This window comes from Aythya ferina (genome assembly GCF_964211825.1).
Source record: "Aythya ferina genome assembly, chromosome: 18".
NCBI classification, from domain to species: Eukaryota; Metazoa; Chordata; class Aves; order Anseriformes; family Anatidae; genus Aythya; species Aythya ferina.
This window is the reverse complement of record NC_140317.1, coordinates 5,105,743-5,124,493: the sequence shown is the minus strand read 5'-3', so window position 1 is coordinate 5,124,493 and position 18,751 is coordinate 5,105,743. Positions and strand designations below refer to the sequence as shown.

Here is an 18,751-nt window from a genome sequence, read left to right as displayed (position 1 = left end):
CCATGGCAAGGAGCCAGAGATTTCTGCAGGTGCTCGGGGTCCTGAGCAGCCCCAGACCACCCTGGCCAGGTCCAGCAATGCAGCAGCCACCTTTGCCTACCCTATCACCCAAGCCAGAGCCCAATCCTCTGCGTGGGACAGGAGTCGCAGCCTTTCTCACTAAAACGCAGAACTGCTGAAAAATGTGCAATTAAAAGGTGCTGTGGGGGACAAAAGCGGAAATTTGGAACCTGGAGCCCAATTTGCAGGGGCCAGGGACATCCCCAGACACAGCTGGGCAAATATGGCAAAGACACAGCCAATAAAAATGCTTCGAAATGGGCTTAAGTCAAAAAATCCACCCCAAAAACATGTCCTGGGTGGATCAGGAGCCCGCTGCTGTGCTGGGAATTGGTGAGGGAGATCCTGGCAGGGGAGCAGGGATGACTTTGAGCTGCTGCTGCCTGCACCGCTCAGAGCTGGGCTGCCGCCCCGCTTCACAGCCAGGCTGCCCTCGTTTAATTAAGAACACTCATTTAGCCGTGCTGCTCGTTTGAAATTTAAATGGCCGCTCGCAAAGCCCAGGGAGCAGCCAGCTCGGCCCCTTATTAGCACCCAGCCCCACGCAGGGAGCTGGTCCCCGTGGAAGAGAGCCAGGAAAAGCCCTCCCGGGGGGCTGCCACCTCCCCACTGAGCCCCCCAGGGTCACCCATGGGCCAGGGGGGTCTCTGCTTTAACGCAGGGCTGTCCTGGCACACGTGTCCCCCCCTCCGTGCCCTCCCCTGGCTCCTGGAGCAAAGTCCCAGCTCTGCCCATTGCTGCCTCTCCTCTGCCGGCGTTGGCTTTTCCCCTTGTTGTTGTTGTTCCAGGAGCTTAAGGAGGATAACGAGGACAATTTGACATTTTTGGCAACCATTATTACATCTCTTGGAAAGCCTGCCTCATTAAGAGCCCCAAAGAAAGGAGGAAAAGTGCTGAAGCCACTCTTTTAAAACACGCAGGAGCCGGGGTTCATTTGTCACCCCGACGCGGGCACTCGCAGCAGCCAGGCAGGGGCTGCGCTGCCCTTGAGCCCCCATCTGCATTTTGCCTGCTCCCCCTCGAATAAAACTCCTTAAAATAATTCACCAGCAAGCTCAGAAGATGGCACATCCCCAGACACCTGCCTAGGGTGAGGGCTCCTGCCTGGCTGCGGGGATTTGAGCCTCTAAACCCGTGATGAAGATCCTGGAGAGCATGGCAGGAGGCAGGAAAAACCCAAACCTGAACCAAAACAGCACGAAAACCCAGCGAAACGGCCTCGCAAGCAACTTTCCTCTAAAAAACAAAAAGCGAGAGAGCTGCTAATTACAAAAGAGAAATATTCTAATTACCCTCGATAATCAGCAATGATGGGAGAGAAAACACAAGTAAAACTGCTCAACGGATTAATTGGAGTTTGCCAAAGTGTGACAGGTTCCTGACAGTCTGCTGAGTGGCAGACACTCTTTAAAGGCAATCACCGAACCTGACAGAGGTTTTCATAGTAGCACTATGAAATAATGATTGCAATCAATCATATCTTACTGGATTTCGTGAGACATGCTGGTAAACACAGCAGAGGGAGGAGAATTATTTATGGTGTTTCAGAAGAGCACACAGCTCGGTAATTGGATGAAATCAGGGGAAAAAAGAGAAAGCATCCCCTCCGGGTGATATCTATTGGAAGAAGAAATAGTTTCTCTGCAGAACTGCTGGAGGAGATGGCCAATATGCTCAGATTTGGATGGGTCAGATCCCTGGGGAAGGCACTGATGATGCCGGTGTCTTTAAAGCACCTTCTCAGAGCATCTCTGGGCGAGCATCCCACCCACGCGCCCACCTGGCACCAAAAGCTGCAGCAGCAGGAGCCAGGAAGCACACGGGTGGATCCTGCTCCGTGTGCAGGCGGCCCCAGTGGGGACAGCGAAATTTGGTGCTGCGTATCCTGGCGGGGGCTGCAAGAGAGCCCAACGTGGGGCTGGGGGTTGTGGGGAGGGAGTAGAGCAAAGTCCAGGCTGCGCTGGGCGGGAGCAGCACATGGGAAGGAGGTTTTCTTGCTGGAGCATCATATTTGGGGACCCTGAGCATCTTCACCATGCCACCCCAGGCTGATACACCATTGCTTGTACTCACCCAGAGCTTCTCCAGGTTTTCAGAAGGTTTTTCCTAGGAGAAACACCCGCACTGAGCAGCACGGTCCCCTTAGCTTCTTGGGCTGGTTTCAGCCTCCTGGCCCTGCTCGGTGCCCAGACCCAGATGGCAGCTCCCATCCCTGGGTCACCTCAGGCTCATTCTGCCCAGGACAGGTCTCACGCTGCTCAGCACCAGCCCATCAGCCCCGGCTTCATGTCGAGGAGCCAGGGAAAAGAGAGGAACACATCGGGGAAACGGTGCTTGGGGTGGCACCCAGCCTTCTGCATCCCTTGTGGTGTCCTCGTCATGGGTGCAGGACCCCAGCACCACTCGGGGATGCAGCAGTAGCACCTCACCTCACCGTGGTCCTTCTCACACTGCCCTGCATGGGGCTTTTCTACCCAAAACCAGCCCAGTTTCAAGAGCATCAAAAGCCTCCCTAACCCAACAGCCCCAAGATCCCATCCCAGCCGTGCTGGGGAAACCGAGGCACAGCCTCAACCCACCTCTCCACGGCCCTGAACACCCTCCTGACATTTAAGATGCGATTCTGCAATCTCTCTCTGCTGTTCATAACATGGCTGATTTGCTGGGGATTTTTTTTCCTCCTTCTCAGACATAAGTCACATCCCTGCCTGGCTGTCTTGCAACAGCTGAACGCTCCACTACGAGAAGGGAATTTGCTCAGAGATGGTAAGATATTACTTACATCCACCGAAAATACCAGCTGAATTAATTTCAATCTAAAGCATCATTTGCTTTGCTTTGTTTTTCTCCTTTAAAGGACAACTCTAGGCTACTTAAACTCCTCCAAAGGACAGCAGGCTCCTGAAGGAGCAGATGTTCCCGGGGTTACTCAGCACAGCCACAGCCCTGTACCCTCTGCCAGGACCACGGCAGCTGGGAGATGTACCCGGGGCAGCCTGCGCTGTCCTGGGCCAGCAGCCAGCCCCGTGGCTGATCCTAAAACAACAAACCACAGAGGCTTGGAGCTGGAGAGCAGGTTGGAGCTGGAGTTCACCTTCCCTGCTTCCCAGGTAGCCGGGCAGCAGCCCCCCGCTGCTCTCCTGCACTCCTCCATTTACCTTCACTATCACTTTTGATTCAAGCAGCTTAAAAAGGCCAAGAGCCAACCAGCTCAGGGCTGGCCCCAGTATAATCCATTCAAATCATAGCTCAGCACCACGTAAGTCCCAGGGCAGACCCGAACTAGTGGCGCCCGGGTCCCTTTGGGGTCCCCAACCTCACCTCCTCCCCGGAGGCAGCCTCCACTCACCGACCCGTGTCCACACCTGGCAGGGAGCAGAGGGGGCTCCGGGAGCTTCCCCCCACCCCATCACCTCCCTTTTTCCCCCACCATCCTCACAGAAACACGCCCAGCACCAGGCTGCAGCTCCGTACCTCCCCGCTAACACGTGCCCGCTCCGCATTTCCATAGAAATAAGAAAAGGCAGGAGGCTGAGCAGTACAAACAGACGCTTGCATTTATAGACAGGAGCGTTTCGATACCGCGACAGAGAGCACAGGGCTGCTCCCTCCCCATTTTTATTACTTCTTTACCCTCCCACCCACCAAGGGACGGAGATCTGCCCTGGGGGCCATGGGGACAGTCCCAGAAGCCCTGCCACAAGCTGTCACACCACAGGGAAAACAAGCCTGGTCGTCTCCTCCTGTCCCCAGTCCCATGGGAGAGAGGACAAGAACACACCCAAACCCAGCATAAGCTGCAGGTCAGCATTTTATTTATTTACTTAAAAAAAAAAAAAAAAAAAAAAAAAAAAAAAAAAAAAAAACTCTTCCCCATCCCCCTCTCCACTTTTTTTAATGGGTGCTCGCAGGGTATTTTTAGTTGCTCCTCTATCGCCAGCCAGCACTATTTTAAATTGCATCTTAAGCTATTCCACAGCGCTGCAAACACCTCACGCCGCAGGCGAGGCTGCTCCAAACAACAAGATTAACATCGATTTTAAATTGCTTCCTAAAACACAAGGACTGGATCAGCTGCGGTCACGGCGGTGCCCCAGCCCGAAGGACACAGGGCTCCGGGGCTGTGCTGGGCACATTCAGCACTGAGGGGCAAAGCTGGACCCCAGATTTGGAGCTGGGACCCCTGCTTAGGTGGCAGCCCCAACATCTCTTCGTCCATCATCTTTACAAGAGAGGCATCCCCCTGAGGGCACCGGCACCTAACCAGCTGGTTCTCCTGCAGCCCCCATTGCTGGCCCAGGGAAAATGGCATTTTTGGGGAGCCGATGTGCCACGGATGGCAGGAAATTGGCTCAAAGGATTCCAGGCTGGCATTCACATGCCCCATCCACTCCCTCTGCCTCACCGCACGCCCAACTTTATTTACGACCTCGCATTTGAGAGCTTCTCTAATTTAACATTCCCAAAATGACCACCGGTTTTGTTCCAGCCAAAACTACCGGCCAAACAGCTCTGGGCAGCCTGCCACTGCGTTTCAGGGGGGCAAAGAACTCATCCCTCCCTCCAAACCACCCCGCTCAGCGGCCTCATCCAGCTGGGCATCAGCAGAGCCATGGGAAGGGGCTCAGCTAACATCTGCCCGGGCTGGATGAAGCCCTGGGCCCTCCGTTTTGGCCACAGCAACAAATAAATCAGTGGGGAAAATTCCAGCTTTTAGCAGCTGCTCTGGTTCCTGCTGTGCTAGCTTTCTTTTCTGAAGTACCTGCTGCCTCCCGGGCTCAGGATGAATTTTGATTTAGGAGCGAAAGGGGTAATAAAAGCACAGAGAGCCATTAACATTCCTCCTGGCTGTGGTGGGGTGTTTGCTCATCGCAGGTTGATGGAAATGCCATTTGACTTCCTTAGGAGCTATAGAAAATCAATTAATTGATTTAATCATTCCCCGGGGAGCCGCTGCTCACGGAGATAATGGAGCGCCAGGGGCCAGCGGGGCGCTGCTGGTCCCACACGGGGGGGATGTGGGCAGGAGGGGGCCACAGCCCTGGGCTTTGTTTGGACAAAGGGCTCACCCCAAAGGGACAAGGACCAAGGGGACAGCGCTTCCTGAGCCCCACAGTCCCCCCGTGCACCACAGCAGCCCTGGGGGACACGGCGGGACCATCGCTCACCTCCGCTCCCACCCCATCACAACTAGCTGCTCCATCAATTCACAGCTTGTGAACCAGCACTGCTGTCTTTCACTAAGTTTAGTGGCATTTAAATTTATTTTTTTTCAAGCCTGCAGGCATCCAGTGCTGGGCAGCGATTGTGCCAAGCGGGCACTCGGGGAGGAGACACACGCCCAGGGCAGATTAAGCCTTACCCACCACTTCAGCCCCGGCTTCATTCCACACCTCTTTGCCCTGGAAAGTGCCCATCTGCGTCTTACTCCCATGTGCATCCCAGTGGACTCTGTGCTGAGCCCTCCTCAAGCACACAGAAACCAGGCTGGGTGCCCCATCCCTCCCCAAAAACTGCCACTGGGAGAAACCATCTCCAAGCTAACACAGCTGAGCCATTCAGAGATAAATGGGGACCCCGGATGGATGTCTTTATTTTCCCCCCTATTCCAGCAGGGCTCCTTTCCCTGCCCGGAATAGCAATTTAATAAGAGCTGTAAAGTTTTATGCTTCCACTTTAAGCTCTCTTTTCAGAAGGGGGATGGAGGCTCGAGCACAGCTCGTGTACCCCAAGCACGGGGGTGTGTTGGGAGCAAAGCGCCCAACAGGCAGCACGGCCTCGCACAGGGACCAGCGCTCCCAGCCCCTCTGCTACATCCCTGCCTGGCATCCTAGGGGACTCCAGAAGACTCAGGCACAAGGAGAGGATGGGTATTTTAACCAAATTCCACTTTTGCCACCTGATCCCGGTGCCAGCAGCACCCGCACCCCCAGACAGAGCTGCTGCCACCCGCAGCCACTCCCCGCGGCCACTTCTTATCACCGAGCATGGCTTTAACCAATAATTAACAAAGCCTCCCTGTACCCAACAGCCAGAGCAACAGAAGTCATCACTGCAGCTGCGTGCAGTGATATCTACTTAAAAGAGCCCCTGGAGCACCCAAGCATCTGCCAGGAGCGGCAGGGAGCGGGGCTGGGGGGGGGGGAGGCAGAAAGCCCTCGCTCCACATTTGGGATCTGCCTCATTTCAGCATCTCCATTCCCCAAAAAGGACCAGAGGGCAGCAGGGAGGAGATGGTCCTGAGCCACGGCAGCCACCACGGTGCAGCTTCTCCAGGCAGGGAGGGGAAATAGGAAGATGTCCAGGCTTCCTGAGCCAAGGAGGTGCTCCAGCACCGGCCGGTTTGCCTTGGCACTGGCCAGGCAGCCTGGTCCAGGATCAGCTTCGGATGGGGGCAGCAGCAGCAGAGCCAGCCACGAGGCGCTGCAGGGGCTGGAGGACACCACCCGCAGCTGCAGGCAAGCTCTGGGTACCAAAGAGCTGCCTGGCACACTTCTCCAGGCAGGTTTCACCTGGCTGGCATCCCTCCAGCTGCCTGCAAGCTTCAGCAGACTCAAACCCAGCTCTCGATGCAGCAGCAGCAGAAATAACCTGCGGGGATATGCAGGACCCGCACCCTCCTAGCAGCCTTGGTGCCACCAGCACCCGCCCCAGGGACCTGGGGAAGCCACCAGCCACCCCGCTGGGGTAGATATCAGGCAGGGGAGCCTCCCGCTGCCTTTTGCCAGAGTTTTGCATAAGCCAAATCTGAATTCAGGTCACGGTGCTGCGACAGCGCTCCCGTCCCCCCGCCTGCACACGCGCCCCGCTGCTGCCCGGGCAAAGTGCTCATGCTCCAGCAGCGGATCCTGACAAGGTGCTTACAAGCCACTGCAGATGGTTATCCGGCCCCGCTCAGCAAACAACGACAAAACATAGCCAAGGCAGCCCTGGGGAGAGCTGTAACTCACCCGGGAAGAAACTGGGAATAATTATTGCCAAGTCTGCCCAGCCGAACCTGCCCAGCTCTGTCCCAGCTCCGCTCATGTCCCCCCATCACTGCCACTTGGGGGCACGAGACTTTGCGAGCAGTTCTCTCCTGGCATCATCAGCATGCACTAAAGGCAGTAAGACAAATTGATAACCCTGCACGACCTTTTGAAAGCAAAGGGAACGTGAGCATCGCTGGAAAGGTACGTGCGTGCCCTTCATCTCCAGCCCAGCAGGCAGCAGCCCAAGCACTTGCTCCCAGGGGGTTTCTTCAGCAAGACCCAGACGGGTCAGCTGAGAGGGGCTGGCAAAGCTACTTGGAGGGGTTTTGCTCATCCCAAGCCACGTTCCCATCAAAAGAGCTTCATACCCTGCCTGAAGGCGGGGGAAAAAGCAGCAAAAACCCTTCCCAAGACAGAAGGAGGGGGGATTTATAAGGACAGACATCTGTGCACTGTTTTAACCCCCCAGGCTGAGCAGCACCTGGCTGCAGCCAGGACCCCACGAGCAGAGCCAAGCCACCCCCACGCAATCAGCTCCACAGAGAGGTCAGGACTACGTGTACACCTCCTCCTCCTCGAGCCGCAGGAGGACGACAGTTTCTTGAGCTCTCTCTGATCATTAGCGATGCTGAGCTTGACCTTTCTGCATCTCCTGCGAGAACAAACGACGGAGGTACCCGGCCAGGCTAAGCCAGCCGGGGAGCTGCCGGAGCGGGAGGGGAGCCAGCAGAGGCAGGAGTGAGAGCAAAAGACCCTTCTTAGGGGATCACGTCAGTTTTCTCACTTTTCTGCTCAGCCTCTTCGCTCAGCTCCTCAGGGAGCCATTCAGGGGGTTGAACGAACACAAGATCCCGTCGTTTCATGGTGCTGTGACTCCAGAACGGCAGAGATGCCCTACAAAACCCTCAGCAACCTTCACCATTATCTTCCGCGGCACAATTCTCCCTCCGTGAGCATCCCTCCTCCTGAGGGAGGAATCCCAGCCCCAAGGTACTGAGCTGTGCTGCACAGCCCTAAACAACCTCTCCACTTCTGTGTTCACTGAGGGAAAAAATTGCTTTAAGCAGGTGAGACTCCGGGATCTGGAGCAAGCCACGACCGCAGGAGAGGCGCAGAGCTTTGGTAGCTGTAAAACAGAACAAGGGCTGGTTTCGGGAGGGCAGGGGGGGGATTTCTGCCAGGTGATGCTCAGTACCGTTTCCAGCACAAAGTGCCTTGGCTGCTGGCCCTCTCCCGAGAGTCCTGAAGTCCCGAGCAATGAACCGGAGCCATCCTGGCAGCCCAGGAAAGCAGCACTGCAGATCAGGATGCCTGGGAAACCTGGTACTCATCCCACAAGGTGGTCAGTAACCTCAACCCCAAGGAGATCAGACCCCAAAACACATCTCAGCAACCCAGGACGAGGTGCAGCAGCCTTGCAGAGGACGTGCTAAAAGCAGCTCAGCACCACCCTTCCCTTCCTTCATCCCATTTCCCATTAGGCTGAGAAAACACAATGTAGGAGCCATGGCCACCAGCAGGAAGCCATCTGGAGACGCTGCTGGGGGATTGTTTTGGGGGAAAAAAGGCAGGTGCTGAGCTTCTCAAGCCAAGCATCAGCCCGGACAGGAACCACCTGAGGCCGGGTTGGAGAGGCAGCTGCAGGAGCAGCATCAGTAAGCACAGCCTCAGTGCTCAGACAGCAACCACATCCCGAAGGTGGCTACGAGAGCTGCTCAAGCACTCGCACCCAAGCACCACCAGCATCGGCAGAACTCAGCCTGCACTCTCAGAGCCAGCAGCGAGGGCTGGTTTGGGAATTCAGACCCATCCTACGCATCCCCGGGGCTGCTGCAGCACCTTCCACTCCAGCATATGGGAGAAAAACAACAATCAGAAGTCCTGCCACTCCTAAACTAGCTACAGCAGTTGCAGGCGATATTCTAGCCACTTGTAATCATGGTTTAACACTTAATAACCTATTTTCCTCTGCTAAGCCCCGCAGCAGCAGGCTGTGCATCATCACCGAGAGCAGCCCAGGGCCGCAGAGCTGCCGTCGCCCTGCCAGCACTTCGCTGCTCCGCTCTGCCCATTAAACATTTTGGTGAGGTTTTTGGATCAGACCCTTGCCCCAGGCCAGCTCTACTCCAGCAGTAAAACAAAGCGGAGAAGCTCAGGAGGAGAAAGAATAAGAAAAAAACATTTCAAATTCTAAGCAGGAGGAGAGACGAGGGCACAGAAACCTGAATCTCTCGAGTCTCGAGCTGCTCCCAAAGCGTCTCCCACATTCAAAATTTATAGACTTGTCTGTTCTCTCTTTCTCATCTAGATCCTTGTTTGTAGAACAAATTCTCTCGGTGGCCATTTCAAAACAAAGGAACCTTTGTCTGTGTTTACTTGACGGAGGCGGATTAGGATAAAATAACTCGCATTTCTGAAGGTTTTTATTTATGGTTAAGAGGCAAAGCCTCTGCTGCATCGAATCGCCAGGCAGAGAACCCATCCGAGGCATGATTTCTGGCACACACCAGGAAACTTGGAGAAAGCCTCCAAGAAGCGGATTCACGTATAAAAATAAAATTAAAAAGGGAATTAGCTCCTAGATTGTGACATTATCTATTTCTCCTTTTCACGCTCTGGCCTTACATCTGTCTTCATTTGGCTTTGATTGTTGCTCACGCAGCTCCAAGCCAAAACAACCCTGGGTGAGTCCGTGCCATTCCCCTAAGCCCCCTGCTCTGCTCGGAGCACCCTTTGGGTGAGCACACGTCAGACCCAGGGGCAGATTTTGGGTTGCGGCACCCGAGAGGCAGGGCTGGGCTGGGCAGGACACAGGGGAGAAGGAGGAACAGCCCCAGCCTGGGTTATAAACCAGCAGCACGATGGGTGCTCCACAAGCCAGCAGGATTTCTCCAGCACGAAGTATTTTGAAGCCCCTGGGTGCCAGGTCCAATTCCTGGCTCTCCACAGCCACAAATTTTGGGACGTGGGATTATTCGCTCACACCTGGCAGGCCAGGATGCTCCAGTTCCACCCTGCAGACACAACCAGAACCAACACAGGGACCAGAGCAGGATGGGATCCTGGCTAGCCAAGCAGCCTGGTAAAAGCTCCTGCTCTGTTGGTGAGGCAGCCCACAGATGAGTAGATGGGAAGGATGCTGCTGGCTTGCAACACAAAATTAATCTGTTAACGAAGGGTGCTCAGAAGGGGCCGCTGAACCCAGCACCCCAAGGAGCCCAAGCACCCCTTGCCCAGACAGGCAGCACTGCACAGGACCTCGGTTCATTGTAGATGGGGAGCCTGTCCCAGGACACCCAAACCAGGAGGCTCAGCAGACCTGAGCACGCACCCAGGAATTCCTTCAGAGCCACTGGGCTTGGACCCGTGCAGGTTTGTGAGTGCTGGCCCGCTTCCCATCACTGCTTGCATCAAAGCTCATCAGCCCAGCAAAATTAACCTGCTCCTCCGAGCTCGTCTCCAGCCCGGCATCGTGCTCTTAACAGCAACGATAACAGCCAGCAATATTTCTTGGGATCCGTAACACGTGTTAATTAAATGCCCGTGTATTATTCAAACAGACCTGTTGAGACCTCGCGGCGCTAATAAAAGCGCATCTGTCTCTGTCCCACCGACCCTTGCCCCATCACGCAGGGGTCCAGCACAGCTCAGCACCCCTCCATGGGGTCAGGCTCATGTCCCTGCCCCAAGCAGAGCAGTCCCAGAGCTCTGACCGAGGTTCCTGCAGCCTCACATCGCCCAGAGGGGCTTTGGATGCCTCCAAGGATAGGGTTTTCCCACACGCAGGTACCCAGCACCAAACAGCACCCCTGCTTCAGGTACAGGAGAGGAGCCCTCCTCTTCCAGGCGGCGTGTTGGATGATAAATGGACCAAACCTTCCCCAACAAGAGGCACGGCAGCAGCCACACCTGCAGCAAATCACCTGGAAGCAGTAACTGGGTCAGCAAATCCACCCAATGACTTAAAATGGACTCGGTCACAATTCCTGAGCTTGCTAACAAAGCAGCACTTGCCTTGCCTGGAGTTACAGACCAACCGAAGACATGAAAAATTAGAAGACTTAGGTCATGGATGTTTTTCTCTTTTTATAAAGGAAACACACCCAGAATGTGCAGCCCCCAAGCAGAGCTGGGGACGTCTCTCCCTGCTGGTGAGGAGCACCCCAAAGCTCAGAGGCAGCACAGGGAGCCAGCTCACACATCTTGGCTTAATCGCCTACAGCAGGGAGCCCAGCTGAGTCAGAGGTGTGCTAAAAGGCTCCTTCTGCTCCCTGATCCATCTCACCTGGTAAAAGGAGACACACAAAGGTGGGAGCCAGGGGACTCGGGTTTGGGTTAAATTGGTGACCGGAGTGAGGATGGGAAAAGGGACCCCACTACCGCATCCAGAAAGGGGAGGAAGAGGCTGAATAATAGTTTTGCCCCAGCTTTATAAAGATTTTTGGGGTTGGGACCAGGAACTTCTGCCCTTCCAGTGTTCAACCCTTCTCCTCAAGCTCCTGAGGGTGCTGGGGCTCTCCTGGGACAGAGGGAAATGTCCCAGGCAGGTGAATTTAAGCACATGTCTTCTAAAAGATAACCACAAAAAAGCTTCTCCTCACCTTCCTCATATGCATCTTGTCATCCCCAGCAGCCCAAAATCCCTCCTAACCAGACTTTTGTAAGCATAACCGTGCTGGTTGCACTCAGCATGTGGACAGGGATGCTAACAGGCTCTGTGACCCTGCTGCGGGACCGGAGGGAGCTCTGGGATATACCAAGCACCATCCTCTCCTCTCAGCATCCCCAGCGCTCTCCAGCTGGACCATGGGCAGTCATTGAGCATCGGGGGGGCAGGATGCTTACCTTCGGTTCGGATGGTGAAGGGCGAGTCCCCCAGGCGCTTGGCTGAGAACTGCCCTCCCAGAGACGTCATCAAGAAGCACAGGGTGAAAAATCCAATGCCCAGCACGAATATCCTGCAGGAGGGAAAGCAGCGCTGTAAGGAGGTGTGCAGGGTGCCCGGCTCGCTCCCCAGGACAGCCCCACCACCCGTGGGTCCACGGGGCAGCCCCCCGGCACCCACATGAGCTGCTTTTCTTGGGGACGTGTGGCAGAGGTGGCCAGGGCAGCCCCTGCTCACTCCTCCAGCCTGGGGAAGGAGCATCCCTGCTGCCCCTGCAGTGCAAAAGCAGAGCAGCACCTTGCCTCCCACCACAGCCAGAGCCACACACACTCAACGAGAGCCCCAGGATGCTCCTGCCTGAAGCCCGGCAGCAAACCGGTGGGTTTAGCCCAAATCCACCCTCCAAAATCACTGCGACCTCCTCAGATGGACAGGCCTAGAGAGGGAGCCAAGGGCCCGTGCCCGGGGTGGGAAAGCTCAGGCAGAGCGGGCTGCAGGAACCGCTCAGACAATAGCCATTCTCCTTCAGAGGGGGCCCAGAGAAAAGACAGACCTTGCGCCTTCCCTTCCTTCCACAGGAGCTAAAAAAACTACACAGGACCCTTTTGTTCCCCCCATAGCTAGACCACTGGTGTTTCCCTTTGTGTCTGCTTCGCACGCAAGGCACAGGCAGCCCTGTTCCAGGGGCCAGGGAGGGACCTGTGCTGAATCATCCCCCAAATCCCCTGGTCCCTCTGTGGGCAGGATGAGAGCTCTCCGGGATGCTCCTCTCTATGCCAGAGCTCTCTGGGGTGCTGCTCTCCAATTTAGGGGTGAAAAGCCTGAGGGCAGGGTTATCACACACCATAGGAGCATCACACAAAGCCTGCCCATCTCCCTGGAGGGCAAGCACACGAGGACAGCACGCTGTGCTTGGGGACAGCGAGGAGAGGAGCGCAGAGCCCACTCCACTTCATCCTGCACCTTGGGAGGTTTCTCCCAGAAAGGATTTTTGGAAAAGCCTGTCCATGAGGGACCCTCAGCATAGATTTGTGAGCGTTACAGCCTCTCCTCTGAGAGATATAAAAGGGTTCTTCACTAGCTCGTGCTGAAGGGTGCTTTCCAGAGGCCAGGAAGCCCTCTCAGGCTTTCAGACACAGACTTGGCCACCGCTCGTGGGATCACAGCGTGCCCAAACAGCCAAGCCCAGCAAGCGCCTGGCCGCCTTCCACCGCCAGTTCCAAGGAGAAGAGACAACAGCCAAACATCCTCATGGAGTACAGGGTTTGTCTTTAAATAGCTGAACCCCACAGGTGATGAACAGCCCTGTACAGGTGCTCGTTGGCATTTCTGCCTCGCTGAGCCCCAAGGAAGTGAGCCACGGACACCGGGCAGCAGCAGCGTGCTCAGCAGCTCACAGCGTTACCCACGGGGTGCAGGACTCACACGTGGAAATACAGCACAGCTACCTAACGCCAAAATCACACTTTTCCAAAGAAAAGCTTGGAAAGGAACTCTGCAGCCCTCCATCTAATTGTTATTTTGTAGTTAAAAGGCAGGGATTAGGAGCCAGCCATAAAGCTAGCCTCCGGCACATCAGCAATGCTATTACCCGCTGCTGGTAAAACAAAGCGCCTTCCTTCAACACGTTTTCGCTACAGGAGATGCTTTGGAGAGCTAAAGCACAGCACTAGGAGGCTGGAGAAGGACTGGGATTCCCAGGGAACCTACAGAGGAGCCCCCAGGGCTGCCCCCTAGAAGAAGCACCTTTGGGGACACCACCAGCTCCCACCTGCATCGTGCTGGCTCTGACGCTCCTGTCACCCCAGAGTTACACACCCCAGACCCAGCCAGCTCACAAGCAAAGCATTTCCTCTGCTGGAAGCTCTCTGCTCTAAGGAGCCCTTGCCAAAAAGCAGCCACCTGCCCCCCCACTCACATTTATCCTCCCCAACCCATCCCCAGCTGGGTCCCACAGCAGATCAGGGTCACCCGGGCACCGGCTCTGCAGTTCCCCAGCCGTTTCTCACCCCCTGCTTATCAAGAGAAAAAGCAACGCCCTGCCTCGTTAGCATTCATTTGGTGGCCCTGGAGGAGAAGCTGCTGCCCGCGGGGTGTGTGGCATCTCTGGCCCTGCTTCATGGCCCAGGCTGGGGCACAGCCCTGCTGAATGCCACCAGGAACGCTCACGGATCTCTTTGGATACCCACGGGCAGGCACAAGGACAGCTGACTTCACCAAGGGAGGGGATGTTCAAACGCCTGAGTAAAACAGCCTAAAATCCCATGCAGACACTCCAGGAATGAAGCAGACCAAGGCCCGTTTATTTGTGAATGAGCCTCCCCAGGGGATGGCAAGCAGTTTAGCCAAGCTATAAAAAGCATCACATCCAGACCTGCATCCCTAAAGGCTCGTTTGTGGCTGATGCTTGTGAGCACGCAGGGATGACCAGGGAGCTCGGGCCCCCTCCCAAAGCAGGCCTTGTGGAAGGGTTCCCAGGGAGCTTTCGGCTCAGCTCGGGCAGGGAGGTGACTGCAGAAGCCGCAGAGCATCCCTGATGCTGCGAAGCATCGGGGCTTCGCATGATCTGCTTGGGGAGGTGGCGATTTGGGGACCGTGGGCACACCACGCTCCCTGTCCCCATCACCCTGCCCTGTGCCCAGCCACGCTGGGTCGGGGAGAGGCAACGCAGGGGTGGCAGAATTCACCTCTGGGGCAGAGAGGATCTGCAGGACCTCCGTGGCAGAGGACAACAGCCTCGTGGAGGAGGCACAAGCAGGAGGAGGAGGTCAAAGCTCAGCCTGTGACCGAGGGTCCCCCGGGGGCACAAGGTGCTGCAGAGCCCACCCGCTGCCTGCTGCCCCTTCCCAAGGGGCACCCAGGGATGCATCACCCGAGGGAGGGCTGCTGAAGGAAGCAGAGCTGCTCCCGCTCTTTATTCTCACCCCTCCTATTGACAGTATCTTCATCGTTATGCAAGAGCTTGTTTACGCATTTTTAATCTTCATAATTATAACCTGGCAAGGAGCGATGGTTCAACTCCGGGAAGAAAGGGAGGGAAGAGGGAAAGGCTGGGAGGTGATCTGTGCTCAGGCATCTCATTAGCAGACAAAATCTTTTTGATTTGGACTGGATTACAGAGAGTGGTGGAGACACAGGAAGCTTTCTTTTTTTCTTCTTTTTTAAATAAAAATGAGGATCAGAGCCTAACCCAAATTAAGGTGCTTAGGAGGAGAAGCAGACCCAGCCCGACGGCAGCAGGGAGCTTCCAGGGGCGGCTCGCAGCAGAGGACCCTGTCTCGTTCACCTCATGCTGACCTGCTCCTGGGGAATAAAGACATTTGGCCCAGCCTTAATCGAGCAGAAATTTTCCTTGTCCGGAAAATGAACGGCACGAAGTAGGTAAATCTACCAGAACTCAGCTCTTCCAGCAACTGAGCTGGGAGCTCTGTGGGACCCAAACGACATCCCCCCCACTCGCTGGCTCTGCCTGTCACCTGTAATCCACCACCACGGTGCTCAGACAGGCCACGGCTCTGGTGCCAAGTCCCTCCACACATCCACCTCGCGCTGCAATGTTCACAAATCAGGGCTGTGGCTCCGTGCCCAAACCAGGAGGAAGCCAAATTCCCTGGCTCGTCAGTGCAGATCAGAAGCGCTGCCCACACATCGCAGGTTTTAGCCCTGCAGGTAAGAGCTGGACGCACCCGGAGGGACGGAGCACCGCGAGGGGGGCCAGCAGCACCCAGCAGGATGGGGCTGTGCCACCGGGGCCAGCTGCACGCGGTGCTGCGGCGCCTTGCTGGGACCAAACGGGGAATATCACCCAAGAGCACAGGGAAGCCGAGGGCTGGTATCTCGTATCAGACAGGTTTTCAATGCCTGAGTCTCTGGAGCCCAAAGGCTGAAGCACAATTTCCAACAGCAGCAGCCGGACTAACGCCAACTGCTCTGTCTCCTACAGAAATATTGCGGGGGAAATATTCCCCCACGAGGGGCCACGGAGCAAATTCTCCTTCTGACCAACGTTGTAGATGCACTAAAAGCCTGCCCTTGGTATCCAGCAGGCAAACTGTCCCAAACACCCCACGCTCCGCAAAACCCAGCGCCAGGCGAGCTGCACCGGGGCGCTCCCAGCCCCGTGGTAAATCCCAGCCTGAACCCAGCACTCACAAACTGCACTCCTTTCGCTGCTGAGGCTGAAGTCAGAGCCATCCGCGGGCACTTCCACAACCCGTTCACACGCTGACTTGCTCTCTCTCTCCCTTTTCCACTTGCCGCAGGCGCTTTCACGGCTCAGGGCTTCGCGTTGCTTTGCTAAGCATGTCTGGAGCGTGATTAATGAAATGTTTTGGTGCAAAGGGTCAGGTTTCCTGCTCGCTGTTTGCTGATGGCACCGCTGCCAGGAGCCTACACCAGGCAGGGGATCACACCACGGGTTTCTGCTGAGCAGTGCAGCTTTGCCCAGACAGAAACAAGGATCTGATTTACGGGACCTGTCCCAAATACCCCCACAGCAGCACCTTCCCTGGCTCCTGCAGATTGTCCCCAGTTCACATCGGCTGGGGGTGCTGATTTTAGGGGAGCAGAGCTGATTTGCACCGAGTTAAAGCTGGACCAGGGCACAGCCAACACTCGCCCAGGGTGGGAGCAAGGTGACAGCCCCACAGGGCCACGGCACAGCGGGGTCTGGATCAGCAGGGCACCAACGCAGAGGAGGTGCTGAGCTGGGCACTGGGACAGCTGGGAGAGGGTCTCGGGACTTTCTCCTCTTATAGAAGAAAACCTGACTGGTTCACAGAGAAACCCTGCTGGTCGCAGTGGTGTCCTTACTGGTCTGCACTGGTTTGAGAGCGGAAGCCAGCTCAGGGCATGCAGGCAGGACTGTGTGGGACACCAGAAGAAACCCAGACTGGAGCATTCTCACCCTCACAGCCCCCCACCCACATCCTCATTTCTAACATGTCTTTGTGACCACCCTGAGACTCAATCCCTGATCCCAGGTCACTGCTGAGGACGAGCTTCCCCTGCCCCAGGAGTGATGCTCAGGGCACAGGGGGAGGGATGCTCAACCCAGTCCCTTCCACCTGGGGACTTCAAACCCACCTGAGGAAGCAAGCAGCCACTGTCAAAGCTGTGCTGAGCACACCCCTGGGGTGCAAGCATCCTTCCCACCTCTCATGGCTGTTGCCCTCCCACTGCTGCATGCTCACAGCCCCAAAGCTTTGCCCCTTTTCATCCTACTGAGCCACCCATGCACCCCACGCCCTGAGCAAGCCCAAGCCGCAGGGACCCTCACACCTCTGCTCCGCCACCACTTTCCCTTGTGACCTTGGCCAAGCCCCTGAGCCCCAGGGCGCTGCCACAGGATCTGGCAGCAAGAATCCCACCAGGCAAGCAGCACAGAGCCAGGCGGAGCCGGACATCTCCAAAACACGAGCGCAAGCGAGCGGCACAAGCACAGCCCCAGCCTCCCGACTGTCTGCGAGCAGCAGCCTGGGCTCAGCAGAAAGGCAGTGGTCAGACCCCTCCGGTGGTCCCAGGCTCCCCCATGCCGGGGGGAGCACTGCCAGCCTCAGCTCACCCCATGCCACGCTTTGCTTTCCCCTCGTGTGGGTTTTTTTTGCTCCCCTTAGAAAACATAAAACAAATCCAAGCAATTACCGGTGCCTCCCATGTGGCACAGGTCTGGGAGTGACCAAAAAGCATCCCTGGCGAAATGAGGATGCTGGAGAGCAAGGAGAGGAGGGGGAAAGCCAGTGCATGGAGGCAAGGATGAGGAGAGTTCAACCAAGGGGGGAAAAAAAAAGCCAGGAGTGGGCACAGACGTGCTGGGTTTCAGGCACGGATACGATATCAGCCCCAGCCCTGCTGCCAGTTCAGGTGTGGGTTTCAAAATCCCCATCAGCAGCGGCGGATCCAAGCCAGAGGAACCAATTCTCCCGTGAGTACCAACACCTCCGACGGAGGTATTAAAAAAAAGGCAGCCACAAACAGCCCTGAAATGAATCCCCCAAAAGGTACCGGTGTGAGGAGTGAACAGGGAGCTGGCGGGCAGCGAGCGCTGCAGGACCAGCACGGCACCAACCTGCGGGCAAACTTGCCTGGACCCCTGATATTTCCAGGTGGCACCAATGCCCCCGGTAAGCCCCATGCAGAAATAAAAATGAAATTAAAATAAGAAGAAGCAGCGAGCCGCAAACACCAGGCACAAATAAAAATAAAATTTAAATAATAAGAAGCAGCAAGCCGCAAACCCCAGGCGCAAATAAAAATAAAATCATGATAATAATGGTAAAATAAAGAAAATAAAAATTAAAATAATAATAATAATACTAATAATAATGCTTTCCATCCCAGAGCCAAGACAACCAACTTTACCTAAAGGGTCTCAAGGTGACGAGACATCTTCTGACCATTATCTTGCCATCCGCGTTGACTGTGATCATCCTTCAAAGACGGGGGGGCGGCGGGGAGGGGGCGACCCTCGCCCCCCCCCCCACCCCAATCCCCCAAAGGGGAACCTCAGCAGCGAGCTGGGGAGACTTGGGGGGGGTCCTCAGCGGGGCCGCATGGTGCGGAGCGGGGCGCGGAGCGGGTGCGGAGCGGGGCGCGGAGCGGGGCCAGCGCTGCCCCCCCAGCCGCCCGGCGCGCCCCCGGCGGGGCCGCCCCGCTCCGCTCCGCGCAGCCCCGCGGGCAGCTCCGCACCGCTCCGCTCCGCCCCGCTCCGCGCAGCCTGCGCCGGGGATGCCCGGCCACCGTGTGCCATCTAGCGGCCCCGGCGCCGGAGTAATTGGGGAGATTTCGGGGTTTTTTTAGCCCTTTTTTAATTTTTTTTTTTTGGAGTCACGGGGTT

At 56.3% G+C, this 18,751-nt stretch overlaps 1 protein-coding gene across 2 annotated transcripts in view; it reads right to left on the bottom strand.

Moving 5' to 3' along the window:
- MGAT5B (alpha-1,6-mannosylglycoprotein 6-beta-N-acetylglucosaminyltransferase B) overlaps positions 1-18,516 on the bottom strand; it is a 56,216-nt gene extending 37,700 nt beyond the window's left edge. For both annotated transcript variants that reach the window (XM_084492192.1, XM_084492193.1), the window contains exons 1-2: positions 18,277-18,516; positions 11,877-11,989 (exon numbers count right to left, since the gene is read on the bottom strand). In XM_084492192.1, the coding sequence (XP_084348318.1) occupies positions 11,877-11,989; positions 18,277-18,344 (181 nt within the window). In that variant the 5' untranslated portion in view covers positions 18,345-18,516. The remainder of the gene's footprint in view (positions 1-11,876; positions 11,990-18,276) is intronic.
- Positions 18,517-18,751: the final 235 nt, after the last annotated feature.